At 42.5% G+C, this 27,147-nt stretch overlaps 1 protein-coding gene across 4 annotated transcripts in view; it reads right to left on the bottom strand.

Annotated features, from left to right (window-relative positions):
* Positions 1-27,147, bottom strand: part of ADCY8 (adenylate cyclase 8) — a 227,203-nt gene that overhangs the window by 75,712 nt on the left and 124,344 nt on the right. For 2 of the 4 annotated variants that reach the window (XM_047728238.1, XM_047728239.1), the window contains exons 7-8: positions 23,691-23,961; positions 5,177-5,374 (exon numbers count right to left, since the gene is read on the bottom strand). In XM_047728238.1, coding sequence (XP_047584194.1) covers positions 5,177-5,374; positions 23,691-23,961 — 469 coding nt within the window. The remainder of the gene's footprint in view (positions 1-5,176; positions 5,375-23,690; positions 23,962-27,147) is intronic. The other 2 variants (XM_047728240.1, XM_047728241.1) reach the window with 2 other exon arrangements.

Below are 27,147 nucleotides of genomic sequence, written 5' to 3'. Positions count from 1 at the left end.
GTAATTGTAATTAATTGCCTTCGCCCTCCTAAGCTTCACAAATAATAAATATATGAAAAGCCTTGTTCTAAAAGAGAAATGAGGACCAGAGGCTGATAAATACCCCTTTCCTGTAAGTGTTGTGGGATTAAGTCTCTCCCTATATACATAAAGAATACTCACACATCAATAACACTGAGGTGAGTACCACAATGAAAGATGACAATTAAGACAAATGTGCAAACCACAAAAGGAGAAACAGAAAGACCAAAACATAAAAACATCTATAGATACACTTTAAACCTCAAGAATAATTAAAAAAAAAAAAAAACACAGAACTGACAAGGAGACACTGTTTCTTATCCAAGTGGCCAATTTAAAAGTATAGGCACAATTGTGAGAGCAATTCCGGAATGCACATCAAATATTTTTAAATGTACATTCTCTTGTAGCCATTTTTAGGATATTATTCCTAAGGAAAGAATTAAGCATGGGTGTATGATTTAACTAAGACAATGGTTACTGCAATGGAGTTTATAAGAGTGAAAAACTGAGAAAAAAGCCCCAAATGGTTAAAACATACAATGAAGTAGTATGTAGTTACAATTTATTTTGTAACTGCATATTTAATAATATGGGAAAAAGCTGAAGCAAAGAGTGCTTAACACTGTATCACAAATCATTATGTACAAAATGGTCCCATTTTAATTAAAAAATTGCACAGATAAGCATAAAGAATTACAAGCATGAAAGTGTAGGGAGACAGATGCCAAAATGTTCACAGTGGTTATCCTGGCTTGTAAAGTCACAGGAGATGTTACTTTCTTCTTTTTGTCTTATGTGATGGGCATAAACTTTTGTTAGTGAAAATGCATTCATTTTTTCTGATAAGAAAAAGTCACGTGTAAGAAAGGGGGAAAAATCCAATATGATTGTCAGTATTGACAAACATGCCATGTTTCTACATCCCTTTTACCATAATTCTAATTTTTTATTTGTCCCTGAGATCTGTAAGCTGTCTCAGGAAGTATTTAGCTCGAGGCTAAAGAAAGGCAGATGATTTTTCTGTGAAATTTGGGAGGACCTGGAGGAGGGAGACCTTTAATGACTGGATTATGCCCCCCACCCCACCCAGAGGCCTGCTCAGAAAGTCCTCACGGGGATGCTGGGAACTAGAGATGCTAAGAACCATGAATTCTAATCTGGTTAAGGAGCAAGCCTGGGCTCATGTTTCTTGTTATCCACACCAGTGAGTTTTGAAAGTGAAGGGAGGTACTACTAATAATCACATTGAAAGAATCAGTGTCTTGGGGCATCCGGGTGGCTCAGTCATGTCTGCCTTCACTCAAGTTATGATCCCAGGGTCCTGGGATGGAGCTCCATGTCTGGCTCCCTGCTCAGTGGGCAGTCTGCATCTCTCTCTGCCTCTGCCCCTTCTCTCCTGCTTGGGCTCTCTCAAATAAACAAAATCTTAAAAAAAAAAAAAAGAAATGCCTTGGACAAACCAGGACATATGGTCACCATGGTCATAGGGAATTCAGGGACTCATGGCATCGATTGCTGAAAGATGCCAGGGGCTGTTAGACTCTTCACAGATGCAGAAACAGAGCACCAGAGAGGGGAGAGAGGGAGGAGGACCAGAGAGGGACATGAACACATGTTGCACAATACTGGTGATGCCACGAGTCATGAACACGCTGCTTAACTCAAAAGATTCCTTTATGTGTGTACATGTGTGAGAGTGCCAGGGTGTAAGTATGTGAGAAAGCGTGAGTGTGTGAGTGTGCAAGCGTGTGTGTGTGTGTGAGTGCGTGTGTACCATCATGAAGTGACATGGAAGGATGTGAGCAGAGCAGAACTTCACAGTCTTCTCTCCTGAAGCTCCACTGCTCAGAGTCATATCAACACTGACTCATGCCTTTTGGCTCTTAGAGTTCTAAAAATATCCCGAGACCAGCTTACCAGGAGTCAAGACAGTCTCCTTTAAACTGCTCCTTAGCCTGCATCTGCATTCATTTAACAGGTATTTGTGCAACACCACGAGGTAGTAAAGGTCCTATTTCACAGGACACTGTTTGTAGAGGTGCCCATTTTTATAAGCGAATGTGACCAGAAAATGTCTGAATGACATTTCGAAGGAGTTTTATGTTCTCTAACTCACTACAAAGGTGGAGAGGGAAAAATAATTCCCTTGTTCACACATCTTCTTATTGTTCAAACAGAATGAAGCCTTTTCTTCCCCACAAAATTCCAATGGTAAAAATCATTGTTTCCCTTTCCTGCTTTCCCTTCAGAAAACAAGTTTCTAGGAAGCAAATTTGCTCTGAAGAAGCGTGGTAGGGCAGTGGGAGGAAAGAGCTCTTTCGAGTCACAGACGCTGTATATATTACAACAATCCTATGATGCACAATTTTAAACATCTCTGAAACCAGAATGCATCTTATTCTCCATGGAGTGGTAAAGCCCTGAGTTCTTTCAGAGACGTTTGTGATTGCTTCTGCTGGTCAGCAGGGGGCAGTATCAACCCGGGACTACTTAACATTCAATTCCCTGCCTCAGGGTTTTTAAAGACTATATTCATTGTGTGAAATCAGGCGGCAAAGCTATGTGGATTCCATTTTGGAGCTTAAACTCTTGGAGAGCTTTTTTTTTTTTTTTTTTTTTTTCTTTTTCTTCTTCTTCTTCCCTTTTTTTTTTTCTTTTCCTAACCAGTCCCAGGGGATGGGTGTGAGGGTGGGATTTTTTTCTGTCCATCCTTACCTGCAGGGTAAACCCAGCTTACTGGGAGGAGTTTCTTCCAGACTCCCCATACTGGGTTTTTCTTTCTTAGTGCTCCATAGAAAATGGGGCATCTCATGGATGATGGTACCTTAGAGTCAACAGAATACCATAGCCAGATTTTGAGATCTATGACCTCTATTTAACCTCTAAACAGCTGGTTTTCTTTTTTTGTTAGCAGGATAGCAATGTTTCTCTGAGGATGCCATAAACTGATACACATAAACACCAGGCACAGAGTAGATGAACATTATTCTCCAGTTCTAGAACCTTATGGCCTTGAAGGCGCCTGGCCCCTGCCCTCCTGCCCCATCCAAAGTTCAAAGAGGAGTGAATGAGGATAGCACAGGACTGTTGCCTTTCTACGAGGGCCTGGGAGAGAACAAGCCCCAGGGCTCTCGGGGGAGGCAGTGTGGTGAACAGACCAGGCGGCAGCTGGGGGCTCCCAGAAGGCTCAGATCGAAGTCCCTCTATGACCAGTGGAGTTTGGGTGGGCCACTTAATCATTTCTCTGTGTCTCCACTTCCTCAAGTGTAAGGTAAGGCTCCTAAGAACACTTACTTCAAGATGTCATTGTAAGTGAATTTGTGCTAACAGCTTAGAAGAGTGCTTGGTATTTGGTAAACACCTAATGGTTATTACTTACTATACATTCTCTGCTTGATAGCAATGCAGCCCCTAGAGAGACTCTCAGAACGAGATTCAATGAGGAGTGTCTCTGTGACAGGAGGGGAGAGAACGTTTTCTGATGTGCCCCACTGTCCTTACTGCGGGGAACCCATGAAAGGCAGAGACAGCGTTGGATAGTACAAGGCTGGACAGTCAGTGGGCAAATCCCCACATGTCATTTCAGGATGCTACCCTTTGCTTCTCCTAGAAGAACCTCTCCTGGAACTAGAAATCAACCTCAGACACGCTGTGGCTCCTTCTGCCCCCACATCCACTCCTGCTCCAACACCAGGTCCCTCAGATGAGACGCAGCTGCTATTGAATAAAACACATTAAAAATTATCTACAGTCTGCAGGGTCAGGTCATTAGTGAAGCAAGTACTTCTTTAGCAAGAATGAACAAAGGGTTTTATACAGCTCTGGACCTAGGTATTTACCCAGGCTAACTGAGAAGATTATCTGCTAGACCACCCAGCTCTTCCTAACTCCTTCAATGTGGGAACCAGGATATAAACTGCATTTAATTTGGATATCAAGCCCCTTAAATATATTACAAATAAGAAAAGCCTACTTTTTATTTGGGGAGAGGGTATTGAGTGAGACAAAATGTTTCTTCTCTTTGTTAGTACACAGACACAATCCATTTCAAATTGTGAACTAGAGGGGAAGATATGAATTTCGAAGTTTGCAACCTTTAGTTAGTTAATAACAGAAACTCACTGGGAATGGTGTATGTGCACAGAAGTGTGAATTCTCCAAATCGAGGAAAGCAGAATGTCCCAGGAAGCTGAGCAAAGTATCAAAAAAATTGCTCACTGGAGCTTTGCAGAGTATTGAATCAAACTCCTGAAATTTGCTTGCGAATTCCCTGCTGTTTTTGCCTGAGGCTCCTGCAAAGGCCAGGCACCTCCTGTGCTCAGTCAAGGAAGGTCTGTCAGCTTCCATCAGTGCAGAGGAGCAGCCCAGTTAAGCAGGGACAGTGCCTGCCTCCCCACAACCCTTTACAGTTTAGAGCTAGGGTGGGGGAGATGCATGGGAAAATATTATTATCAGTATGGTGATGGCTGCCATTTTTGAACACTTAACCTAATCAAGGCGTTGCCTGGAGCCTCTCATAATAGCCCAAGTAGGAGGCACATCCATGATCCTCATTGTGCATTGAGAAACTCATGCTCAGAGAGGCTACCTTACTTACTGAAGGTCACATGGCAAGAAACTGGCGGAGTTGAAATTCCAACCCAATGCTGAACCCACCACCCATTGCCTTTCCACTATGCCTACATCAGGGGGCCTCTGAGCCAGCAGACAACTAGGAAAATGGGAGAAGCGTTCTCTGTAATCTGAGAAAGGCAGTCTTTATCACTAATGCTTGTGTCCGGTTATTGGGTGTTCTCATACATTATGTGACAAGGGTTACAACTGACATGAGTTCTCCTAAAAGCAAAAGCAAGTGAGTGCTAATGTCCCTTAGGGTTAAAAATCTTGAAGTCGAGGAAACTCCTCTGTTCTTTTAGTTATCTTCTCCTTAAAAAGCAAAGCTGAGTCCCTCTTTCTCTAACCAGCATCTCCGTTCATGGCCTTCAGTCTACTCATGACTTGCAAAGAGAGAAAGAAAAGACAATACCGAACCAAACCAAACCAACGACAAACACATCACCAACACCGCAGCCCCTGGGCTCTCTCTCTGGTCCCACGAACATTTATGACAAGTAACTTTAGAAAAAGAGCCACTGTGGAGCCCCAGCTCTACCTTGTGCTCCAGGCTGGAGTCTTTAAACATCAGTGAGAATGGCTTGATATGCTCTCTTCTCAATTTATCGCCACTCCGCAAGTCGATGGTATGTTCTATTCTCTTGTTAATTTCCTCAGGCCCAGACTGGACATGCAAAGCTTGTGCAAGATGGTTTGGAAGTAGATTTATTGAATTTCTTGTTAGGGCAGCCAGAGTCTAGGGGGAAAGCACATGCAAACACGATAAACCTGCTAGTCCCCTTTGGATTAAAAAGAAATGCAATGTTTTTAGATCAGGTTGCATTGCAAACAGTAATAGCACTCCATGCATGCAGATGTATTCAGTGAAACCTACAGAAGTTGATCAATTAGCATTTGCTTCAGAGAAACACAAAATATCACATTAGGAGGGACACTTGCCTTTCCTCTAGGTAGGCGCACTGAATTCCTTTGGTCAGGTATTTAAAGAGTTGTTGGCTTGGAGATGTTAACCAAGACCCTTTCTCTAACCAGGCACATGGCTGGTATGAGAGAAAGAGAACCACCAGAAATAACAGAAATTAAAATAGCTAGAAAGCCCACAGAAAAGATAATCTCTCACCGAGCAGAGTCCACACTTTCATGTGGTCTTTCCTTTAATGGTGGTGGAGAGACTGGGAGACCCAGGGCTTGCATTTTTTTAATTTTTGGCATTCCTCATGGACAAAGAGCCAAACGTGCCAGGATCTCCTCCTTAAATTAGAAGATTGTTAGATTTTGCACAGATATGTTTTTTCCTCCATCGATCATTATATATCTATATATTGATATAGATATATGTGCTTCATTCCTTTTAGGCAAAAAAATGCAAGCAGCGGCAGCCTCTCACCATTTCCCAGGGATTAAACAGCAGGAGGTGGGGAAAGGCGTGGCCATCCTGGTTGGTCACAGGGACGCAGCAACAGCACTGGCTTGTGAAGATCCACCAGGTGTGACACGGAGGTCTCTGTCTCCTGCTGTTTCAGCTGCAGGTAATAACACCAACTGGCTGGACTGAGCCAAATGCAATGCTTGCTCACAGCTCCAATTTAAGACAACTGCTTTGACAAACTAGTGGGAGTTGGAGCCGAAGGGATATGGGGACAGTGATGCTGATCTCCTCCTCCAGGAGATTTCCTGGGGGAAAAGTCTAGGATAAGGTGCATTTGTAGAGTCAGGAAGCAAAAACTCCCTTCTTCTCTGTACACGCTCACCTCATCTGCTTTTCTTTGGCAGCCTCCCACCCTGGTCACACTTAGCCCACAGACTAGACTGGGATCAGGTGACGGAGCCATCAAGTGACAGCCTGTAGGAGCTGACAGAGCACCTGGGATGCCCTCTTGCCTGAACCCTTCATGTATCCTTGAGCCTCAGAGACATGTGCTCAAGAGTCATCAGCTCGTCTACAGTTGGGTCAGATCCTGACCCCAGAGCCAGTAGTCAGGGGCTTTGAGATCATAGAGAACTTCTAGCCCACTCCATATGGGTTCTTCCTCTGGTACTGTTAGACTCTTCATTTTAACCTTCATGTGGATATTTAATGTGACCTGAATTCAAGGTCTCTAAGGAATTCCATGGTAGGGCTTCATCACTAGTAGAATTTACTGAAACCCATTCTCCAGCCCCAGGATAAAGGATGGAGTTGCATGTGCCAACATAAGAAAGTAAGGTACATGCTTGTAGGACACTGAAGCAGTTAATCTCAGCTCTGAATACCAAGGAGGCTATTGCAGAGAAAAAGATAGATGTTAGAGGGAGGAATGGCAGGGTGAGAGGTGAGGAGGAGAGCTGGAGCAGGAGAAGGAAGCAGGAACCAATGTTCCAGAAAATTGAACAGCAGGAACCATGCAGGGCCAGAGGGCTTGAGACCCTGGGACTAAATGCTGTTACAACAGCATCTCAGAAGGCAAAGGCATCTGCACTGTCAGACACACTGTGCACCCCCACTGGTTTCTTGGGCAGAAATTCTTCCCACATAGTTTGGAAAATGACAAGATTTAGTTCTCCATCTTGGAGAGGAGGAGGGAAAATGCCCATGCTGCTGTTGTCTGGGGACGCACTTTGACCCTCTGGCTTTGAGATGCCAAGATGCTCCCCACCCACCTCCCAGCAACTGCTTGGAGCTGGGGTCGAACAGCTGGATGTGGAATTCGCTAAATATTGGCTCAGTACCTTCATCATTGGGTATTTCTTTCTCTCCCTCTCATTTTTATTTTTCTCACTTTTCCTTCCTGGAATGAAATTGATCCGACCTACTCTCCCAGTCCCTCAGCCCTTCACTGGCTCTCAAACCTCTGTGTTTCACAGAGAAGGGGAATTTCAAAAATACTTTTGGGACTGATTTATATAAATTACAACAGCAGTCACCAGTGCCATGACAGCTCTCTGAGGTGACCACCACTTCATAAAATAAAGGACTTTTTTTTTTTTCAACGAGAATGCTATACTCTTCAGAAAAAAAGAACAGTGCTTTGCATTGGATGCATTTAAATTAATGGATAACTGTGCATTTTTTCTTATGTTGATCGGGACTGGTGAACATGTCACAAGAGATCATCAATTCTGGCCTATAAGCAGTCCTTTCAAAAACCAGAAATACATGTTCCTCCCTGGTTGCCTGTATCATGGCCACTTCTGAAGGCAGAGACCAGTTGAATCACCTGTCAGAGCTTTCCAAACCCCCACAAAATTCTACCAGCTTTGTGCCTCCTTCAAATAAAAGAGAAGTCTGGAAGCACCTCTCTCTTTTTCATCATGGCTAGCAGATTATAGTTCAGAGCTGGGAATGAGCCCTTGTATCAACATGTCTGTGGTGCTGTGCTGGAGAATTCTTTTCTTCTCCAGACAATTATTTTTATTCTTTGCAGTTATATCTCTAGAATTTTATTGCAGCAGTCAGTGTTCAGTGGACCCTTTCCTGATTGTTCACTTTGTCAATGATATAGGACCATCATACCTGCTGTTTGACCAGCAATCTCTCTGGTACCCACCTCACAGCTTCAGGGTGTATAGGCTCTCAGGAAGACCAGCATTAACTCAAGAAATCAAGCAAACTGGAATTAGGGAAGGAAACCATCTGCTTTCACTCACCCCCTCATGCACCACTATAAAGCATGACTGGCTTTGGAGGTGACTGTGGTTTGAGATGATCTGGTAGACCTCTTCTACTCCATTAGTGATAACCACTAAGATTTGACCAAGTGGGATATGGTTGCCAACACCAAAAATCCATATGCTGATACTTCATGGGGATTCATTTGTAATAGTACTGGGGAAATGAGTAATGGGTCTCATTTGCAGATTTAGAGTCATTATGGAACCAGTTGTTTTTAATAGAATATGCCTTTTTGTCTTTTTGAGATTGACAGCTGCAGTGGGAGCAAGATTAGGATCATATTAAAAAATAGCATAAGCTTTCAAATAGGCTTCCAACTGCAATTGACCTCCTAAATGTCGAGATTGCTCTTTTATGTAAACAACTTGAGCAGTTGGCTAGGAATAGGAAAACAAACGGATGAAATGGAACGAAATGGAAAATGCCTAAGAATAACACACACACACACAGACACACACACACACACACACACAGACACACACACACAAAATTGAATACATATATCTGAATATATGTTTCAACGTATAACTGAAATACATATTATGCTTATATACAATTATAAGTGTGTAGTATACTCATTTATTTACCTTAGCTGCTATTTCCAGATATTTGGGAGGTCCGAGTGGAGCAACAATGTTGTAAAACATCAAAGGTTGCTACTGGTCTGGCCTCTCATATCTGAGTCACTTCACAAAAAGGCACTGCAGCCCTGAGATTTATCCTAGCTGAGATCCATGCTTTCCTAGTGCATTTCAATGACTTCTTTACTCATAGGAACTTAGGACAGATCAAAGCCCAGATGACAACCAGAGCTCCTTCTCCCAAGTTTCTGAACATAGGGTCTGCCTGAGAATCTGGGAGTTCGGGTGAAAATCAGCATCACAAGTCCCAGGTGTGCTTTTATAAACTGCATCAGAATGGTGGTGGGGGGGCAAGCCATAGATCCTCTTAAACTCACAGTCGTTTTGGCTCATGACTTTTCTTTGGGAATTGTCTTATATGACATACACAGTGAAAATCTATTTTTTTCTCCTGTCCTCTCATTTCATGGATGGCCACAGACTTTGGTATTCCTTCATCAGGTTGTGGCAGCAAATACATCCTTCCCAGTAAGATTTCTGGTTGAGGTGTATGCTCCAGAAACATCAAGTTGAGTCAGAAACATTGTAGCTCTTATGGATCACATACTCCAATTGCAAAACACCCTCTAAAGCATCCTTGGAGATACTGCAAATCCAATGATGTAGTTGTGATGTAGTTGTAATGTTGGCACCTGGGGAGGTCATCACTAATTCTCCTAGTTAACTCCTGTCCAAAAAACTTGTTTAAAGAACAAGTTTTTGAATGAAGGAATGAAGGGATGCTTCTTTACAAAATGGTTCTGTGGACAAATCTGTTTAGGAAATATGGATCCATTATGGTTTATTGCCATCGTAGCCACTAAGGACATGTTTTGTTGAGAGACTCACAGTACGCGTTACTGAACTGGAGGTAATGATAAGTTCTGAGGAAGTGAGATTTTAAAACTTTGCATTTTCCAGACTTAGAACACAAAGTGCTTTTTGGCTCGAATCACCTCTACATGTTCCATGAAATATCATTTGGGAAACATTGGTCTGAAGTTCTTCCCTGTTTTTGTTCACAACATCACCTGGGGGCCTGCCTCTGATTACTGAGTAAGATTCTATTAACTTCTTTCCACATGTCTGCCTTCTAGTGTATAGAATCAGACCTAATGCAAATGACATGTGACCTTGTGTTGGAGCCTAGACACCTGCCATAATATGACCTACTAAACAATTACTCAGCCCATTCTAGTTTATGCCTTTGAACATGGAGCATCTAAGCTGCATGCCCTACCACTGTCTTAAAAACCAATTAGACATCACCTTCTCCAGAAAACCTGCTTGAGCCTGCACTTATTCTCAGCACAGGGGTTACTGTGGTGTATGGGGTTTGCCTAACTGTGTTTATCTGTTCCTCTAGGCTATGATCCCCTTGAGAGCCAGGCACTGTGTTTTATCTATAACTGAATCTCGAGCATCTGGAACATTTGGTAAGTTCTTAATAAGTACGTGTGGAGTGAATGCATGCCTGCGTGCATGAACGAGTGGTATAAGGTTGAGAACCTATATAGGGCATCAATAAGGGCATTGTTTCCAAACTCTTGCTATCAAAAGTTCTGTTATTTTTTTTTCTTATTCTCTCCTAAGTGGAGCCCAATTGGGAAAGATTCTGTTTAGCAAACTGTATTTATTAAATGAAACATGGTTTCTTTTCTACCATTTTCTACCAAATGCCTAGTATTTGATGAGCAGGAGGTAAAAGTCATTAGGACATGGTTGAATATAATTCCAGCCAAGAGCAAGATCATTGAAATGCAGCCTTACGATGCTTGTTAACATGAGGTTCTTTCTTTCTTTCTTTCTTTCTTTCCTTTCTTTCTTTCTTTCTTTCTTTCTTCTTTCTTTCTTTCTCTCTTTCTTTTTTTTTTTTTTTTTTAAAGATTTTATCTATTCATTTGACAGAGGCAGAGAGGCAGGCAGAGAGAGGAAGGGAAGGAAGTTCTCTGCTGAGCAGAAAGCCCAATGCGAGGCTCAATCCCAGGAACCTGAGATCATGACCTGAGCTGAAGGCAGAGGCTTTAACCCACTGAGCGACCCAGGCGCCCCTCAACATGAGGTTTTATCCAGGTTTTTGGAATTCAGAGAATGCACCACCCCCTTGCTATCTCGCAGTGCTGGCCACTGAGGCACCAGAGGTCACAGATGACCAAGACCAAAGCCTGGATTCATGTCAGCTTGAGTGTTTGCCACAGGACAGCCTGAAGTGGAGGTTGAAGTCATCATTGAGAGTGCCTCTGGGAGATGGACATGGCATTCCTGAGACTGAGCTGTAGGCACTTGTGACTGGGGCCCTACAGTATGGGCCAGGTTCTTGCTGATCTGGGAAAGACCCAGAGACAATGCCAAGTCCAGCAGGCTCAGCGCCTTCCCCTCTTGTGCTGAGAGGTTTTAGCTTTTCCCAAGACCTTACTTGCTTCCAGGCTCAGGCTGGAGTCTGCACTCAGAAGCAAGTAGGGCCAAGGCTTCCTCAGCCACCTCCTGCTTCACCCCTGCATTGCCTCCCTGGCAGCATCTCCCTGTGCCTGCCCTCGAGGTCTCTTCAGCTCTATGTCAGACTTGCCACCTGCACAGTTTGAGTTGTGCAAAAGGCAGAGGTTTCTGCCTCACTCAGTTCCAATCCCACTTCCTGGGTCAAACCAGCCAAACGTGAGAAGAAATAGCCAGGGACAAACACTAAGCCTGAATAAGAGCACCCAGCTGCACCTATTAGGGCTATTTTTTTTTCTGTGTTTATTAAAACCCTGATCCCCACCCCAGAAGAGAAAGCACCTGCCTTTTTAAAAAAGAAAGTTTTTTTTTTTTTTTCCCCTAAGCTTACTTCTTAGGAAAGTTGAGGTTATCTAATCCAGAATGATTTGCATTCAGGGCTTTGGGGGTAATGTTTGTTGTGTTTGAAAGAGACACAACTTTTTCCCCTTCAGTCTAGGGAGAGGGGAACAGAGATTTCCCTGGAATGTGGTACTTATTGTTTTCCTGGTAAGTAGGCTCTAAGTGGCATCTTGGTAAGTACTGAGTTGGGGGACCCTTGGGAAAATATCCCTACGGATATTCTTCCTTCTTATAGGAACGTTAGTGTTAGCAAACTGGGAATAGGAAATAAGTATTATAAATGTGAGTTGCTGATAAATGACTCATGTTTGGTGTTTTAAGAAGTCTATCTGTCTTAGTTTTTGTTCAGACTCTTTTCTGAACCATCCTCCCTAAGTGAGGTTATGCAGTGTTAGTCAAGATTGTTGTAACTTTTCCCATCTGTACTGAGAGAAAATGAAAAATCACATTCAGATTATGTGCTCGACAGTAATTCGGTTAGGGATAACACTTACTTCTTTTTTATATTTGGGATACTTATGTCACTATAATCTGTCCTCCAAACAAAGCCAACTAATGGCCAATGAGATATTCTTTTTTTTTTTATTTGACAGACAGAGATCACAAGTAGGCAGAGAGGCAGGCAGAGAGAGAGAGGGGGGGAAGCAGGCTCCCCGCCGAGCAGAGAGCCCGATGTGGGGCTCGATCCCAGGACTCTGGGACCACGACCTGAGCCGAAGGCAGAGACTTTAACCCACTGAGCCACCCAGGCGCCCCGCAATGAGATGTTCTTGCAGGAAAGGTCTATGTAGTACCACTATGGGGAAAGATTTCAGTAATTTTCATAGACTCCTAGCTTCTGCTCGAAGAAGTGAAATAACAAGGGGGCAGAATTCTGTTTGCTGAAATAATAGTCAGAAGTTTCCAGTCAGACTGTGCTGAATTCCAGCAACCATGTGGAACTTGGTTCCTAAACCTCAGTCATGAGCACTCAGACATGGGTCTGGAACCAGAGAATCTGGACAATCATTGCTTTCCAGGTTTGGGCTGAACTGAAAGCTTGCAAATATTGTCCGGATCATATATTTGATGAGGAACTAACATTGTATGAAATTCTTTCATTGGCCTTGGTCATTTTGTGTCCTGAAATCTATGATTAAGAGACTAAAACAATGATGTGGGAGGTCCCCCTACTTCTGGTAGATCCCACAAGAAGAATTTTCTAGCTACTTATATGAAGCCCACAGCCTCACTCTTGACCTGTCAACGAATATTGATAAACCAGATCATTAACACATTTAGGTCTTAGATATGCTAAGCTATCTTCCCAGTATGCTTTGTCTGACACTTAATGCTTTGCTTCTTGCCTCAGTTTATCTTACCAGAGGCTCATGGTCTTGGACACTTACTGGTTTTGGTTCTCTTTGGATGAGGTGTGAGCAAATGGTCAGCTGTGGCCGAACTTCCAGACCAACCACAAATCCAGGTGACAGGGCAGAGCTTTCAGGATAAGAGTGCTCAGGGTCCACAGAGGGAATCACAGGCATCCCAGATTTTGTCCCCAGACCTCAGAGCCAGGTTACCCAAGGACAAGCGATGTCTGACACAGATTCTGTCCTGCCTGAGAATCTTGTCTGGCTCTCTTCAGCTGATCCTCTATTAAGCTAATTCAGGATTTCCTACTCTGATAATATTCTTTGAGTTTCTCAGATAGATGCTCATCTCAGGTTGGGAATGTGACTGTGCTTGAGTCACTGAACTTGGGCCATTTTCAATCAAAAAGGTCTCTAAACTTATGTAGAACTGGCTGAAAGAGAACTTGGCACAACCATTCAGATGGGGTCACTTTGAAGCCACATGATTTGAGGTAAGCTGCCAATCGAAGTTTAACTTTTAAAATATCACATCTGTTGTGATGTGTGGATTATATACATAAACCCTGGCACTGACTTCATCTCAAGGTCAAGCTGGAATGAGTGAGAGGGATGGGGTAAGTCCGGGGAGAGAGGCAGGATTCTTGCTCAGGACATGACTCATGAGTTGGGGAGACTCTGACACATTAATGGTTTTTGTATAGGGCGACAGGGCAGGTGTGGCTCAAAGGACTTGTAGTGCTGTAACAACTGTACCAAAATGTCAACTAGGTTGTGTCTGGAGAGGTAACCACTACGCACTGACCAATTGACCTTTGGGGTTAGCAAGATGGTTACACAAAGCTCAGGAAATGAATCAACAAACGCATCAGGACCTAAGTTACTCAATTGTGTGTGTGTGTGTGTGTGTGTACATTTAAGATGTAGATTTTTCAGAAATGTCAATGCCACAGGGGAAAATGAAAGTGTGTGTGGGTTGGGGCATGTTTGTGGGGGGGGGAGTATGTATGTGTGTGTTCTTATAAATTTGAAGAGAATGGAAATATAAGCATTACCAAAACGTTTATCTTTAGTAAGGTTCTGAAGTAACTCTTTTCATGTAGGAATAGGAAATAAGTATTATAAATGCGAGTTGCTGATAAATGACTCTTGCTTGGTGTTTTAAAAAGTTTATCTGTCTTAGGTTTTTTTCAGACTCCTTCCTGCAAAGGATTAAGTCTGGTTATTGATGTTTTCCTTAATTTGGCTCCAATGGTGCTACCATTACTGACCTTCAAGAGCCCAGCCTCTCTTACTTCTCATCAGGTATGGCAGGACAGGACCCAGAAAAGCAGCTACTCAGGTCATGCTATGTCTTTGAGACTTCCTCTTAAATTCTCTGCCATACACTTTTCTGGTGGAATTGTCTCATTAATTTAGCTTTTCTGGCCCATTATTATCGCCAGTGTTTGTTTTTGAATTTATCATTCTGAGATATGGAGTCCTGAGTGGATGTTACTCATATAATGTCTGCAAAGCCCTTATGTATCATGGTGGGAGATCCTTTTGGGGAATAAAAGTGTCATAGAGTAGGAAAAATGCAATGGTGCCTCCTAGAGGTTCCTCACGTGGAATTCACAACAGTAGTTTGGGACCTTGGGATGTGAGAAAACCTTTTAAAAATTTCCATCAATACCCAAGAAAGTACAAGGCAGGACAATACCTTTATGACCCTAGGTGAAGTAAAAATAAGCACATGCATGAATAGCCAAGATGAGGCTGTCAAGGCCACCAGCAATGTCAAGTGTCTGCTCTGGGCCGGAATGAAATCCCTGGAGAATGGTAACCCTCGTCTTCCTGTGCAGAGCTGCAGCCATGGTGTTGGGCTATGTCACATGCTACCCCACTGCTGTAAAAAGTGGGTGTGCACACTCATTCAGGTCAAACACAGTTTTGTGTGGAAAGAAGAACCTTCATACATACATATGCCTTGCACTGGGTAAAAATAATAAAAAGCATCCTTGGTGGTGAAAAGAGGAAAAAATCCGATGTAGCTCAATGAAGAAATTTTACATTGAAGAATCTTATCCCAGTCATTGGTCAAATTAGTGCCAAGGTTAATATAACTGAGATCCCGGTTCAAGCATATAAAGGAGTCGGGGGAAAATATCCAGATTTTTGTTCTTTCTTTCAGTACATATCTCCATATGTTTAAAATATCATACATTAACCTTCTCCTATTTAAGATACCATACGTTCATTGTTTCTAGTTCCTCAGGCCACAGTTTTGTGACTCCGCGAACAGTGAGTCAGTCCCTGGTGAAAGTCAAGTCCGGCCAGTTTGTTTAGAAAAGTTTCACCCAGGTATTAAGCATTGGGGAAGCACAGGGTGTGTGTCATATACTAACCAACACACATTTGCAGGCCTGCAATCTTGCGGGAGCCACAAGCTCACCTCTACCTTTCTCTCTCCCACCTTAGGCTAGCTCTGGAACTTCAGAGGAAAGAAGGATAATTAGTCAAAGTTAATGGATTAAATTGCCTACTTAATTCACTCAACACTCCCTGAAGGCTTCAAATCCACTTGCCTGTATGAAAAGAGTGAAAAACCAGACCCCTCTAATGACTCTCCCTGGCTCAGCTTAGAGGCTATCTTCAGAGTCAGGGCTAAGGAGAGCCTGGGGAGATTCATTGTCAGAAAAAGCTATGTTACGGGAAGAGTGCAGATGCACTGCAGGGAAATGGACAAAGCCCTCCATGTTCTCTGCCCAAAAAGCCTGCAGATGTCCCGTCCAGGGAACATCAAGACTTAATCTAATGTTAAAATGATTAAAAATAAATTGCAGATGGGGAAAAATCTGCCTGCGATTTCCTGCATACAAGACTGAATATGGACAATTAGATATTTGGCAGGTTATCACAGAAGCAGTAAGGTCTGAGAACACACACACCTTCTTTCTCTTTAAAACCAATACCCAATATTTCAAGCATCTTGAGTAGGAATTTCAGATCAGAGTTATTGGGGTGGGGGGCTGGGAGGAAGAAGCAGGTGCTTCTTTTTGAGCAGCAGAAACCCAGGCTGAGATGGTGGACTTGCCATCCCTCTCCTACTAGGGTCTTGCTCCCTCACCCTTGGCCTATCCCCTATGTATCTGTGGATCTCAGCTTTGTAGTCACTTCTTTAGGAAGACCTTCCCCAATTACCCTGGTTCATTTTTCTGTCCTTTTCTAATGCTGTCCTACTATAAAGATAGCAAGTTCACACTGAGCTGTGGGCCTGGTGGCGATCTCAGGAACAATGAGGTCTTTGAAAGTCTGCATTTCCTTTCTCATCTCTTTCCCCAACCCCCAGCTCAGTGCCTGGCACCTGGCCTTTACTCAATGAGCAGCTGAATAATGCATGACTGAATGAGTAAACAAATGAATGCCTTGATGGGGAGTGACTTGGTTTCATCAGGTGAATGACAGAGGTAAGATGAGATTGAATTTAGAGAGTTCTTATGGACATCCGTTTGCACAAAACAGGCACTGCCCATTGAGAGCAGAAACCCAAGTGAAGAAACCAAACCTCAGGGATCACTACTACTCAACAGAACACAATGACCATGTTGAAAGCAGGATGCTGAAGGAAGAGGAAGTGTGAAGATGTTTGTAATGATGTTTAGCTTATATAACCAAAACTCAACTATCTGGAGTGCTGTGAGAGGGAGTAGATTGCATTGTCTAGTTAGGTAAGATTTTACCTCAAATACCTTTTCGATTTTTTGCTTTAACTTGTTGCTGAGTTTGATATTGATGTTTTAAGACAGTTCATTGGATGATAATTATGCTAAACTATTCTCCTATATTAGGGTAACCTTAAACAATGGGAGTCCTCATTATGTCCTGGTGAATCATGTGTTTCTTTGGAGGGTGGGATTCTTTTTTTTTTTTAATTTTTAAAGATTTTATTTATTTATTTGACAGAGAGAAATCACAAGTAGACAGAGAGGCAGGCAGAGAGAGAGGAGGAAGCAGGCTCCCTGCTGAGCAGAAAGCCCGATGTGGGGCTCGAACCCAGGACCTGGGATCATGACCTGAGCCGAAGGCAGCGGCTCAACCCACTGAGCCACCCAGGCGCCCCGGAGGGTGGGATTCTGAAGTGTGGGTAACTTACTGGTACAGCCATGGACTCACAGCATGCATTGGGGACTGAGAAATGGAATGGACGAATGCCAGTGCTGAAAGGTAGTGAAGGGATCCTTCAGGCAGACCTGCTCTGGTGTAGTTGAGAACACTGGGAACTGGAGGTGAGAAGTGGCTGTCCAAGACCTTAAGGCAGTCAGTGAAGCAATTAGGGCTCCAACTTTGTTCTCTGGAGCTTCCATTCAGGCCCTTCCCACTCTCATTTGGATAAATTTTGGGTCCTGCAGAGATCTGTCCCAGGATCATGAGACTCACAACCTACAAGACTAACCAGTTTAGTATGAGGAACCTGTGATCCTCAGCATCAGGTCAACATGAGGGTTTTGATCATCAGGGTAATCAGATGAGAATTCTTTCTTTTTTCCCTAGGGACACAGAGAGCAGGATCTAAGAAAAGTCCCAGATGGGATTGATGAAGACACAATAACCCACTATGGTTTTTTGTTCTGCTTCCTGCCCAGCCAGCTTCACTCCCTCTACATCTCCTTGTCTCCTGGGCTTAACATTCCCCATTGCAAGTGGGACTGCATCAAATGGTGGGTTGTCATTTTATCATGAGGTAGACATGACAGCTGCCCATCTTAGGCTTTGCCATGCAAACAGCGATCACATCAGGACACTCATGGGATGAGATGCTACCTAGGACATGAGGACAAGCTGGAGGAATATCTGGTCATTTCCTGGAGTTTTCACAGAAAATTCCTAAATTTCAGTGGCTACCCATCTTGAGAGGGTGCGTGTTTGTGTGTACATGAGTACGTGCATGCGTGTGCGCGCGCGCACACACACACACACACACACACACACAGAGTTTTCAGTCTGACTGGCCCAGAAACAAAGTAGAAGGTAGACACCCAACATCTATCCTCAGGCCACAGAGGGGAGGCAGTTTGCCCTGAAATCAGACATAACTGGGTTCTAATTGCAGCCCTGCTATTACTGGTTACATGTCCTCTAGGGAATTTATTAATCTCTGTGAATCACAATTTCCTCATTTGTAAAACAGGCATAGAACACTTACCCTGTAAGTTTGGTATGGAAATTAAATGGAAAGGATAAGAACAACACTCCCAACATGGTACCCGACCCCAGACTCTTGATCTCTGTTAGCGTTAGCGATGCTGTGGATATTTAGCCATACCCCTAGCAATGAAGCACATTCACGTTCTGCTTTGTCCTGTGGAATACCAAAATTCTACCTATGATTTCAGTCTTCACAGAGCTGGCACTATTTTCATGGTAACAATGATGATCAAAGTCAGTCTAGAGTGTAGAAATGACTAATATATACTTTTCTCCAGGTGATTCTTCCAAAAAGCCTTGAGGAGTAATAGCAAAGTGTCAGGATTGGGATGCCCATCCAGGATGGATGAATGTGAAAGGGATGGATGGACAGGGCTGAGGGTTTCAAAATATCTGAGGACTCAGATCACTGAGAAGGGGCTTGCTTCTGAAAGATCAGGTGCACCTCCCCTGGCCTATCTCTTGTCGTAAAAATCAAGTTAAAATTATTAATGACCTCACACAATACTTTTTACAGTGACACGAAAGCTTCACCCTTTGGTATCCTCTTGTAAATTTTAAGTCTAAGATTCAGTCTCTTTGTTGCCCCCAGAATCCATTCTCCAGAAGGCAGCCAAAGTGATCTCCTAAAAATCTAAATCTGATCATGTTCCTGCCCTGCTTAAAAACTTTCTATCATTTCCCTTGGAATAAAATCTAAAACCAGCAGCCTTGTGGCACTCTGCTCCTGTCTCCTTTAACTTCATCTCATACCCCTTTCTTCCCTACTTGTGAGGTTCTAGCCACGTGGGCCTTATTGCTTTTTCTAACACACCAAACTTTTTCCTACCTCAGGGTCTTTGCACTAGCTGTTTTCTCTATCCGCAAAGCTCTTTTTCTAGTTATTTGCATCTATAGTCCTCTCAGAACTCAAATAGACTTTTCAGAGACCTCCATAATCCTTCTGCAGTAATTCTATCCACCCTCCTATTCATAGATCTCTACTTCCTTTGTAGAACTTATATGTTTTAGTTCATTGTCTGCATTCCCCATTCTCTTAAAAGGAAAACTCCTGGAAGATAGGGAGCAAGTAAGTCTGCTTACTACTGGATCCCCAGGATCTAGAACACAGAGTGCCTATTAAATAACTAAATGAATAAGAGCTCAAGCCCACAAACAGATTTTTAGATACAGCATGCAACCAACAGAGAAATGTGATCTTTAATGTAAGGACCATTTTCCTAGGTCTTTAATTCACATCTCATGTTTTGTCTTTATTCTGAGAGAGCCAATGACCATGTCAACGACTCACCCAATAATCTCACCTTGCAGTTTCTGGACACCCTCCCCTAAATGTCAACATTTTAATTTTTGGTCTATTTCAATGACCTACTTCTGCTATTACAATCTCAACTTTCAATAGTCCACCTGAGATTTAAACTTCTTGGCTTTCTGTTTTCTAACTTTCATTCCACCCATAGGCTCAGAGCATAGAAAGCCTCATTGGGAGCTGGCAGGCCAGGAATTCTGAGTTACCCTCTGAAATTTAAAATCAGAAGGGCACTGTTGATCTTGGAATATAAAACCCAAGCCTGACTTGGGTTCAGGAAGCCAAGACACCAAATCAATGAGCAGAACACCTGCACCATGTCAAGAGTTAGGGATGCAAAGTGTAAATGCTCAGCATGTCCAAGCACAACCTGGATACCAGAAACCAGAGAACTGAACCAGCAAGTTTCACCCAAATGGATACAGGTATAGGGGCAGGGAAGGTGCAGGACATCAAAATCAAGAGATTATGTACAGGCATAGACAAGGACTAGAAGATTCATACAAGGGTCCAGAGAGAATTCTTAGTGACTTCTCTTGCTCCTTCAAACCACTGATAGACTCCTGAAATGGGCATTGGGATGGCGAGAGAGATTGCATTAGAGTTATTCTTGGAAATCCAGAACTCTATGGATTTTCGTGACAATCTGGCTTCTTACTTCTCATCAAATCTGTCTCCTGCCAGTGATGTCTTTCAATCTAATTCCAATTTTTAGTTTTTAGTCTTCATCTTACTGGGCCTCCTGGTTATAGTTGACATCGTTGATCACCCCTTCCTTCTCAGAATGCTCTGTTCTCTAGGCTTCTATAACATCACATTACCTAATTCTCTCCTGATCATTCAGATTGTTTCCTGTGTGTTTCCATCATGGGATCCTTACTCTTTCACCTCCCATCTGGTGCCTCTGAGTATCTGCTCTGTGCCTTCTTATTGGTTTATGTTATATATTCCCTACAGTGTTCTGTGCCATTCTCATACTTCCAATGATCATGCAAATCCTGATGACTAGCAGATTGCTCTCTTGTGCTGTTGTTTCACGCCAGAGCTTTAGAAGTGTGTGTCCAATAGCCTTCTGGAGATCCTTCTCTGAACCGTCCCAGGCACCTCAATCTCCACATGTCCCAAACTGACTTCCTAGTGTTTCCCTCCCAGTCTCCTACCATTCCAGTAGGCCCTATTTTAAAGGGCAGTTCCATCATTGACCCAGTCACTGAAGCAAGAAATATGGAGGTCAAACTTGACTGGTTCCTCTCCCTTGCCACCTATCACTATCATTTCATTCATTCATTCATTCATTCATTCAGCAAACTTTAATCAAGCCCTTCTATTTAGCAGGTAGTGTTCTAACTGCAGGCTAAACAGTGGGTAAGTGAAATATGTTATTTCTGTCTGCATGATGCATAAAAACCACTCTGACTTCACCTCTAAAGTATTTTTTTCCTCTGTATCCACTTCTCTTTTATTCCTAGCAGTACTTGGCATATAATAGATGCTCAATTAATCTTTATCAAATGAAAGACTGAATACATGCTGATGTAACTATCTGAACATCTGTTGTCTGCATAGCACAGATTAGGGCTCAGCATACTGAAGTCATTAACACCATTTCTAAGCACACGTTACAGATTAATAGACATCAAAACATCTGGCCAATTTAGCTGGAAACCACCCATCCCCAGTGAAGTGTTAGTATGTTTTATCTGTGTTATGTAAACACTCAGATGGTGTGGGCTGTCTGTGGAACTGACTGGGGGTCTGGCAGAGTGTGGGTTCAGCCAAACCACTGCTGATCTCTTCCAGATGCACGTCTTATCTCTGAATCACACACACAACTCACTGACTTCTAGAGCTAAGCCTAAGTACAAACTCTGAGAGCTTGTGGGCATTTCCACCTATTCAGTCATTTCCACTTGGTAATTTGTGAATATCAATACAATTCACTGGCTTGTAGGTCTGATGGCATCAAAATGAATTGAGATTATGCACACTGAACATGGTACAGATGGGTTATATCCAGGCAGAACTCAGGCATCACAAGAAATGCATGATATGGTTAAACACTGAGTTAATAATCTTTGATAATGACATATCATTCCAACTATTTCATGACACCAGCAAATATCTTTAGGAAATCCTCAAAGATAATATTTCCATTCTTCCTATCCAATTTTGCCAGATGGCTCAATCATGAAGTAAAACCAAGCATCTTTACCTTTTTCTTCTTGGTGCTCAACAATTAGTGGCAAGGTTAGGTACAACTGAGATGAGAAAAATTAGGAATTTTCCCAATTTCTGCAATCAGCTTAAATAGGAAATTATTTTCAAATGGAAAGAGCAAAAAGGAAAAACAGAAACACTAAAACCAAGAAAGAGATTTTATGCAGTTACTGAGGTATCCAGTGTGAGTCACACATCTCCTCTCAATAACCAGCATTCAGGCTTGAGCTACAACAAGCAGAGGGAGCAGGGAGGACACTGTCGGCTGGTCATGTATCCACTGCAGCAAGTGCACAAGACCACTATTTTGTATAACATTAAACTGTACCATGCATACCAATCCAAGAATGGAAAGAAGTAAACACTGAACTCAGTGATGACTTGCATGGACATATAATTTGGGGGCAAATTAAACACTCACAAAAGGTAAGACTCTTAGAAGGCATGTGGGCTTAGCTGGACCTACACCCTTCCCCACTGGAATCTGATTCATGGATTGTTCATAGCTTCTTCGCACAGAACTGGAAAGAAACAGGTTAACTTGGTTTTGGGGCACCCCACATCCATCTTTCAAATGCAGAAGAAAGAGGGAACACTTTATACCATTTTAACCTGCTCCATTTTAAATGATTTTAAGCAGATAGATTTGTCTTATCTGTGAGTTGATGAGAAGACTATGGACTCTGAAAAACAATCTGAGGGTTTTGAAGGGGCGGGGGGTGGGAGGTTGGGGGAACCAGGTGGTGGGTATTAGAGAGGGCACGGATTGCATGGAGCACTGGGTGTGGTGCAAAAACAATGAATACTGTTATGCTGAAAGGAAATTTAAAAAAAAAAGAAAAAGAAAAATGTAGGTCCGTGGATGAGGACAATTAACCCATTTATGCCCTTATAAAGCTGCGGACACTCTTTACACTGCTTTCAGCTTTTGCTTGGCTCAGGACACTGTCAGAAACTATTTGAAAGTCTTATATATTGGCTTCTGTTTGTTTCTTTAAAAAGGTATGGTGGAGTTACACCATGAATTTGCATGAATTGACTATCTGTACTTAGCGTAAAGGATTAAAAGTAAACTCTTAGGTGAGCAGGTGATTTTGCCCATGCTCTGGACAAGCACGCTGGGGACAAGAGCATCTCTGAATTCCTCTGGTTTTCTCCCTGATCAGCCTCACCTCTCCAGTGCATCTTGGAGTCTGAGCATCTCACTGGATTTAGTGTGATTTTGGGATTTGGAAAAAAAATTTTAAAAATAATTTGATTATTGATGCTTTATACCTATGTATTGACTCTGTAGCCCTAGCCCTCATTTAAGATGCAAATCCACACTAAATAGGAATAGACCTATGTTTGTGGAGGCTTTGAAATTGCCGGGTCCTTCTAAAACGCTCACACTCACCCTTGATCTCACTTGGTGCTGCTTTTATATTCCAAGATCAACAGTGCCCTTCGGATTTTAAATTTCAGAGGGTAACTCAGAATTCCTGGCCTGCCAGCTCCCTAAGAAATGGTTCTCATGGACTTGGTCTTCTACTTTTGTTGCTTATTTAATCATGTCAGGTTCTCCAACATGAGTAATTTTGTGGGGGGGGGGATTATAATCCACCTTCACATGATGTTTATTTTCAGCTATATTTAAGAGAGAGAGAGAGAGGGAATAGAGAGAGGAGGGGGGTGCTGAGAACCCTCTGATATTTCTTGCATTTCCTGAGAATGCCTACATAGGTTAATTCTGTCCTGAAGAGAGATGTTTAATCATTTGCAATTACGGTGCTCAGCAGAGAAAAGGTTAAAGATGAGCCGGTTTTCTCTGAGGCCTCTGGGCTGGGGGTGCACTCGAGCATGCATTCTTGGCTAACCAGAAGAAGGAAGCCAGGACTTACGTTCTGTTTCCCCACTATGTTATCAAAGGGCAGTTCGGGGCTCCAGGATCCTTCTGTGAATGTCGCCCCACTGTTTCTCCTGTCTGAGGAGCTCACCGATTCCTTGACAATGTCTTCGGGCAATGACAGCAGACTCTCCTCAGGCTGCTTAATCAAGTAGGTCTCTATATTATGCTTCCTCAAGAATTCGTTTCTCTCTTTACCATGACCCTCTTCCACATTATAGTCACCATTGAGGCAGTCCAGCGTGGCTTTGGAAATGTGAATCCTCCTGTGTGCACAAAGCATAGGTCATTATACATTTCCGAGGTGGCCTGCAAAGGCCGTTGCTGTTTGTCATCCTGTGCAAAACCAACATCAGTGCTAAACATGGGTACCGTGAAGACAATACTGTCAAGGACAATATGCATTCCCCTGAAATAGCAGAAAGAATGAAAGAAAACAGAAGTACAGATGTAAATCAATGAGCAGCGCATCACTGACTTCACCCCGAGGGACACTGCAGCCTCTGATAAAATCAGCCTTGCTGGGCTATAACGAAGCACCTCTTGGGCTTTTCCTGTGACTCTCTGCCTGATCCCAGCAACCTTCAAGAATTGGTGACTTTTCGGTGTTGTTGACTGGATTGGAAAAACAAGCTCCATAAATGTTTTGGAACCCAAAAGCCATTATTGAACCATAGCAGTTCCCTTAGCATTTCCGGACTTTTCTCATCATTTTCATTTTCATATATTTGTGCCTGGATTCTTCAACTTTCCTATAATCTTCTTAAAAACAAAGGCAGGTCTTACAAGTTCAGGTTTTATGCACGGAGGGTCCTTTGGGGACATTACTCTAAGATGTAACTTCTTCTAGAAGATATATATGGCAAAGAGAAGGGAACAGAGCTGTGAACACAGGTAGGCAGGTGGCTGCCTAGGCTCACTCACAGGGTAAGTGACTCATTCTTGCACCATCATTGCATCACAGCTCATGATCCACGTTTTCTTGTTGTTTTTGTTTTAGCAAAACAACAGATGACATCAAGAGCCTTAATGATCAGACTTGAATTGTGGAAACTTCACATGGTAAATCCTTTGGGGAAGAGTTTTTCTGTCCTCTTAACTGTCTAATTCAATCAGACTATTTATTGTGCAGTATTGTGGTCTGGATAGATCAGTATGATGATGATGCGCATGGGCTGCTGAGCCAGATTGCCTGGATTGGAATCCTAGCATTACCACTTTCTAGCTGAGAGATCTTGGGCAAGCTACTTTAACTTTCAGTAAGAGTGTTTTCTCACCATAAATATGGGAAAATAAAAGTACCTATCTCTTAGGATCATTGTATTCCAAAGTTGATTTGTGTAAAGTAGTCAAGATTACTTTAGTATGCATGGTACACTGAACATACTATAAAAGAACATGCTTAAATGATTAGGAATATTCATAAAAATGCCACTGTGATATTACTGTTGTCTCTTCCATGCCTCCTCAGGCTTATAGGACACAGCCTGAGCCCTGGAGAAGGCCTCTCTACTCTGGGCTCTACCACTCCAAAGCTCATTCTCTGACGCTCTTCCCATCCTATACCCTATGTTTTCTCGAGCTAATCAAGTAATTGGCATTTCTTGAAATCAAGGTACCATTTCATGCCTATTAAACTCAGAATAAGCCATGCTCTCTGCCTAGAATGCTCACCCCAGATTTTCTACAGGACATTCTCCGACTCCCCAATTCAGCTAAGTCATTTCCCTTAGGCTGACTTTATTGCTCCTCTGAATGAATGGATGGATGAATAAGGGAGATGCTTCATATTTTGCTTGGCTTTTGTAATCATAGAGGAAGTATATCCAAGGAAACAATAAAATTTTTTAAAAGGAGCATTTCCAAATGCATTTTACTTTTAGTACTATCTCTATTTTCCCTGTTACTCTTTTTACCCATCCTGCTAAGCTCCTGCTTACAGAGAATAAATCACTGCAAAGGACAGAGAAAGAAACTACAAAAAAATGCATTTCTGGTCTTTTAACATGCATTCTCCATGTTTTCCAAACAAGTATCATCATACATAGTCATTGATTTCAAAGGCAAGGCAAGATATTAAAAATAAAGGCATGCAAAACATGTTTTGAGCTTCCTTGAGAAATGTGAGAACTGTGTGTAAGTGCAAATTATTGTGTGATGAATTTTGTTAACACCTGGGAACTCAGATATGTTAACCTAGGGAAATAGAAAAGTCATTGACCTTCATGAAAAGGATGCTGCAGTCTTCTTTCTCAGATCAAGTTTAGAGCTGGGGGCTAGAAAGCTGTCTTTTTCTCCCAGGCAAAAGAACACTCTTGGAAGGGTTTTGTTAAGCCTGATGGCTGATTTTCTCTTAAAATAATTAAGTTAAATACCAATCTCATTTGATATTTTATCTGGATTCTACATTTTATTATTCTGCTGTCAGTGCTCAGGGAGACTAATATTTGCATATACTAAATCAATATTATGTTTTCCGCAGTGGAAGACATCCTCACTTTTATTTATTGCTGATTGTTCTGCTGAAGTCCTAATCAATATACACTTAAATGTTTTGATAGAAACTGGGCTTCAGATGTTCATTTTCATCTTTGCTAGTGCCTTGAGCTTGGGAGCGAAGCATGTGCAGTTGACAGTGTGGTAATTACATTTCCCCCTAAAGAAATGAATCCATCCTCAGACAATATTCTCATATATGGAATGTCAGGTCAACACCTTCTGGTAATTTCAAATGCCAGTATATAATAATAACAGTTATGATAAGAAATAAGATGTAATAATTGAGTGACACTTATTTTGCATAAATGTTATTTTTTAGCCAAAGATATTACTAGATAGCTTGGTTCTGTGTATCATCTCATATAATTTCCATCCTTCCCAACAACTTTCAGGGATAGGCATTTCTTCACCTCCTTTTGCAGAAGGTGAGATTGACCCAGAGATAATGAGTAAGTAACTGGCCTGGCGTTCTATCAGTGGCAGATAATGGTGCAGGATTGAGACAAGGACTTGCATTTTCAGAGTCTTCTCAAGACCCTACGGCTGTATCATATGGCCGCCATGACAGCCACGACCGTAGTGACTATGTCCCAGGCACAGGACAAGGGACTTTATATGCATTATCTCACTTAACAAAAGCTCAGGAACAGTGGTCCTCAAAGTGTGGTACCAAGGCCAACAGCATCAATATCACCTGTGACCTTATTAGGAAGGCCTATTCTGAGATCCTCTCCAGACATATGGATCAGAAACCCTGAGGGTGAGGCCCAATTACCTATGGTTTCACAAGCCCTCAGGTGATTCAGATACATGCCAAAACTTGAGAATCCCTGCTTGTTTGGGGACACGTGGCCAGGGAAAGGATTTTCATCCAGTTCTGCATGACCTCAGGGTCGAGGTACTAACCTTGTATGTGCCATAGTGGCATAGTGGTTACTACCTCTCTCTTCTGT

This window comes from Lutra lutra, chromosome 4 (assembly GCF_902655055.1).
Source record: "Lutra lutra chromosome 4, mLutLut1.2, whole genome shotgun sequence".
NCBI classification, from domain to species: Eukaryota; Metazoa; Chordata; class Mammalia; order Carnivora; family Mustelidae; genus Lutra; species Lutra lutra.
This window is presented reverse-complemented; position numbering and strand designations above follow the sequence as displayed.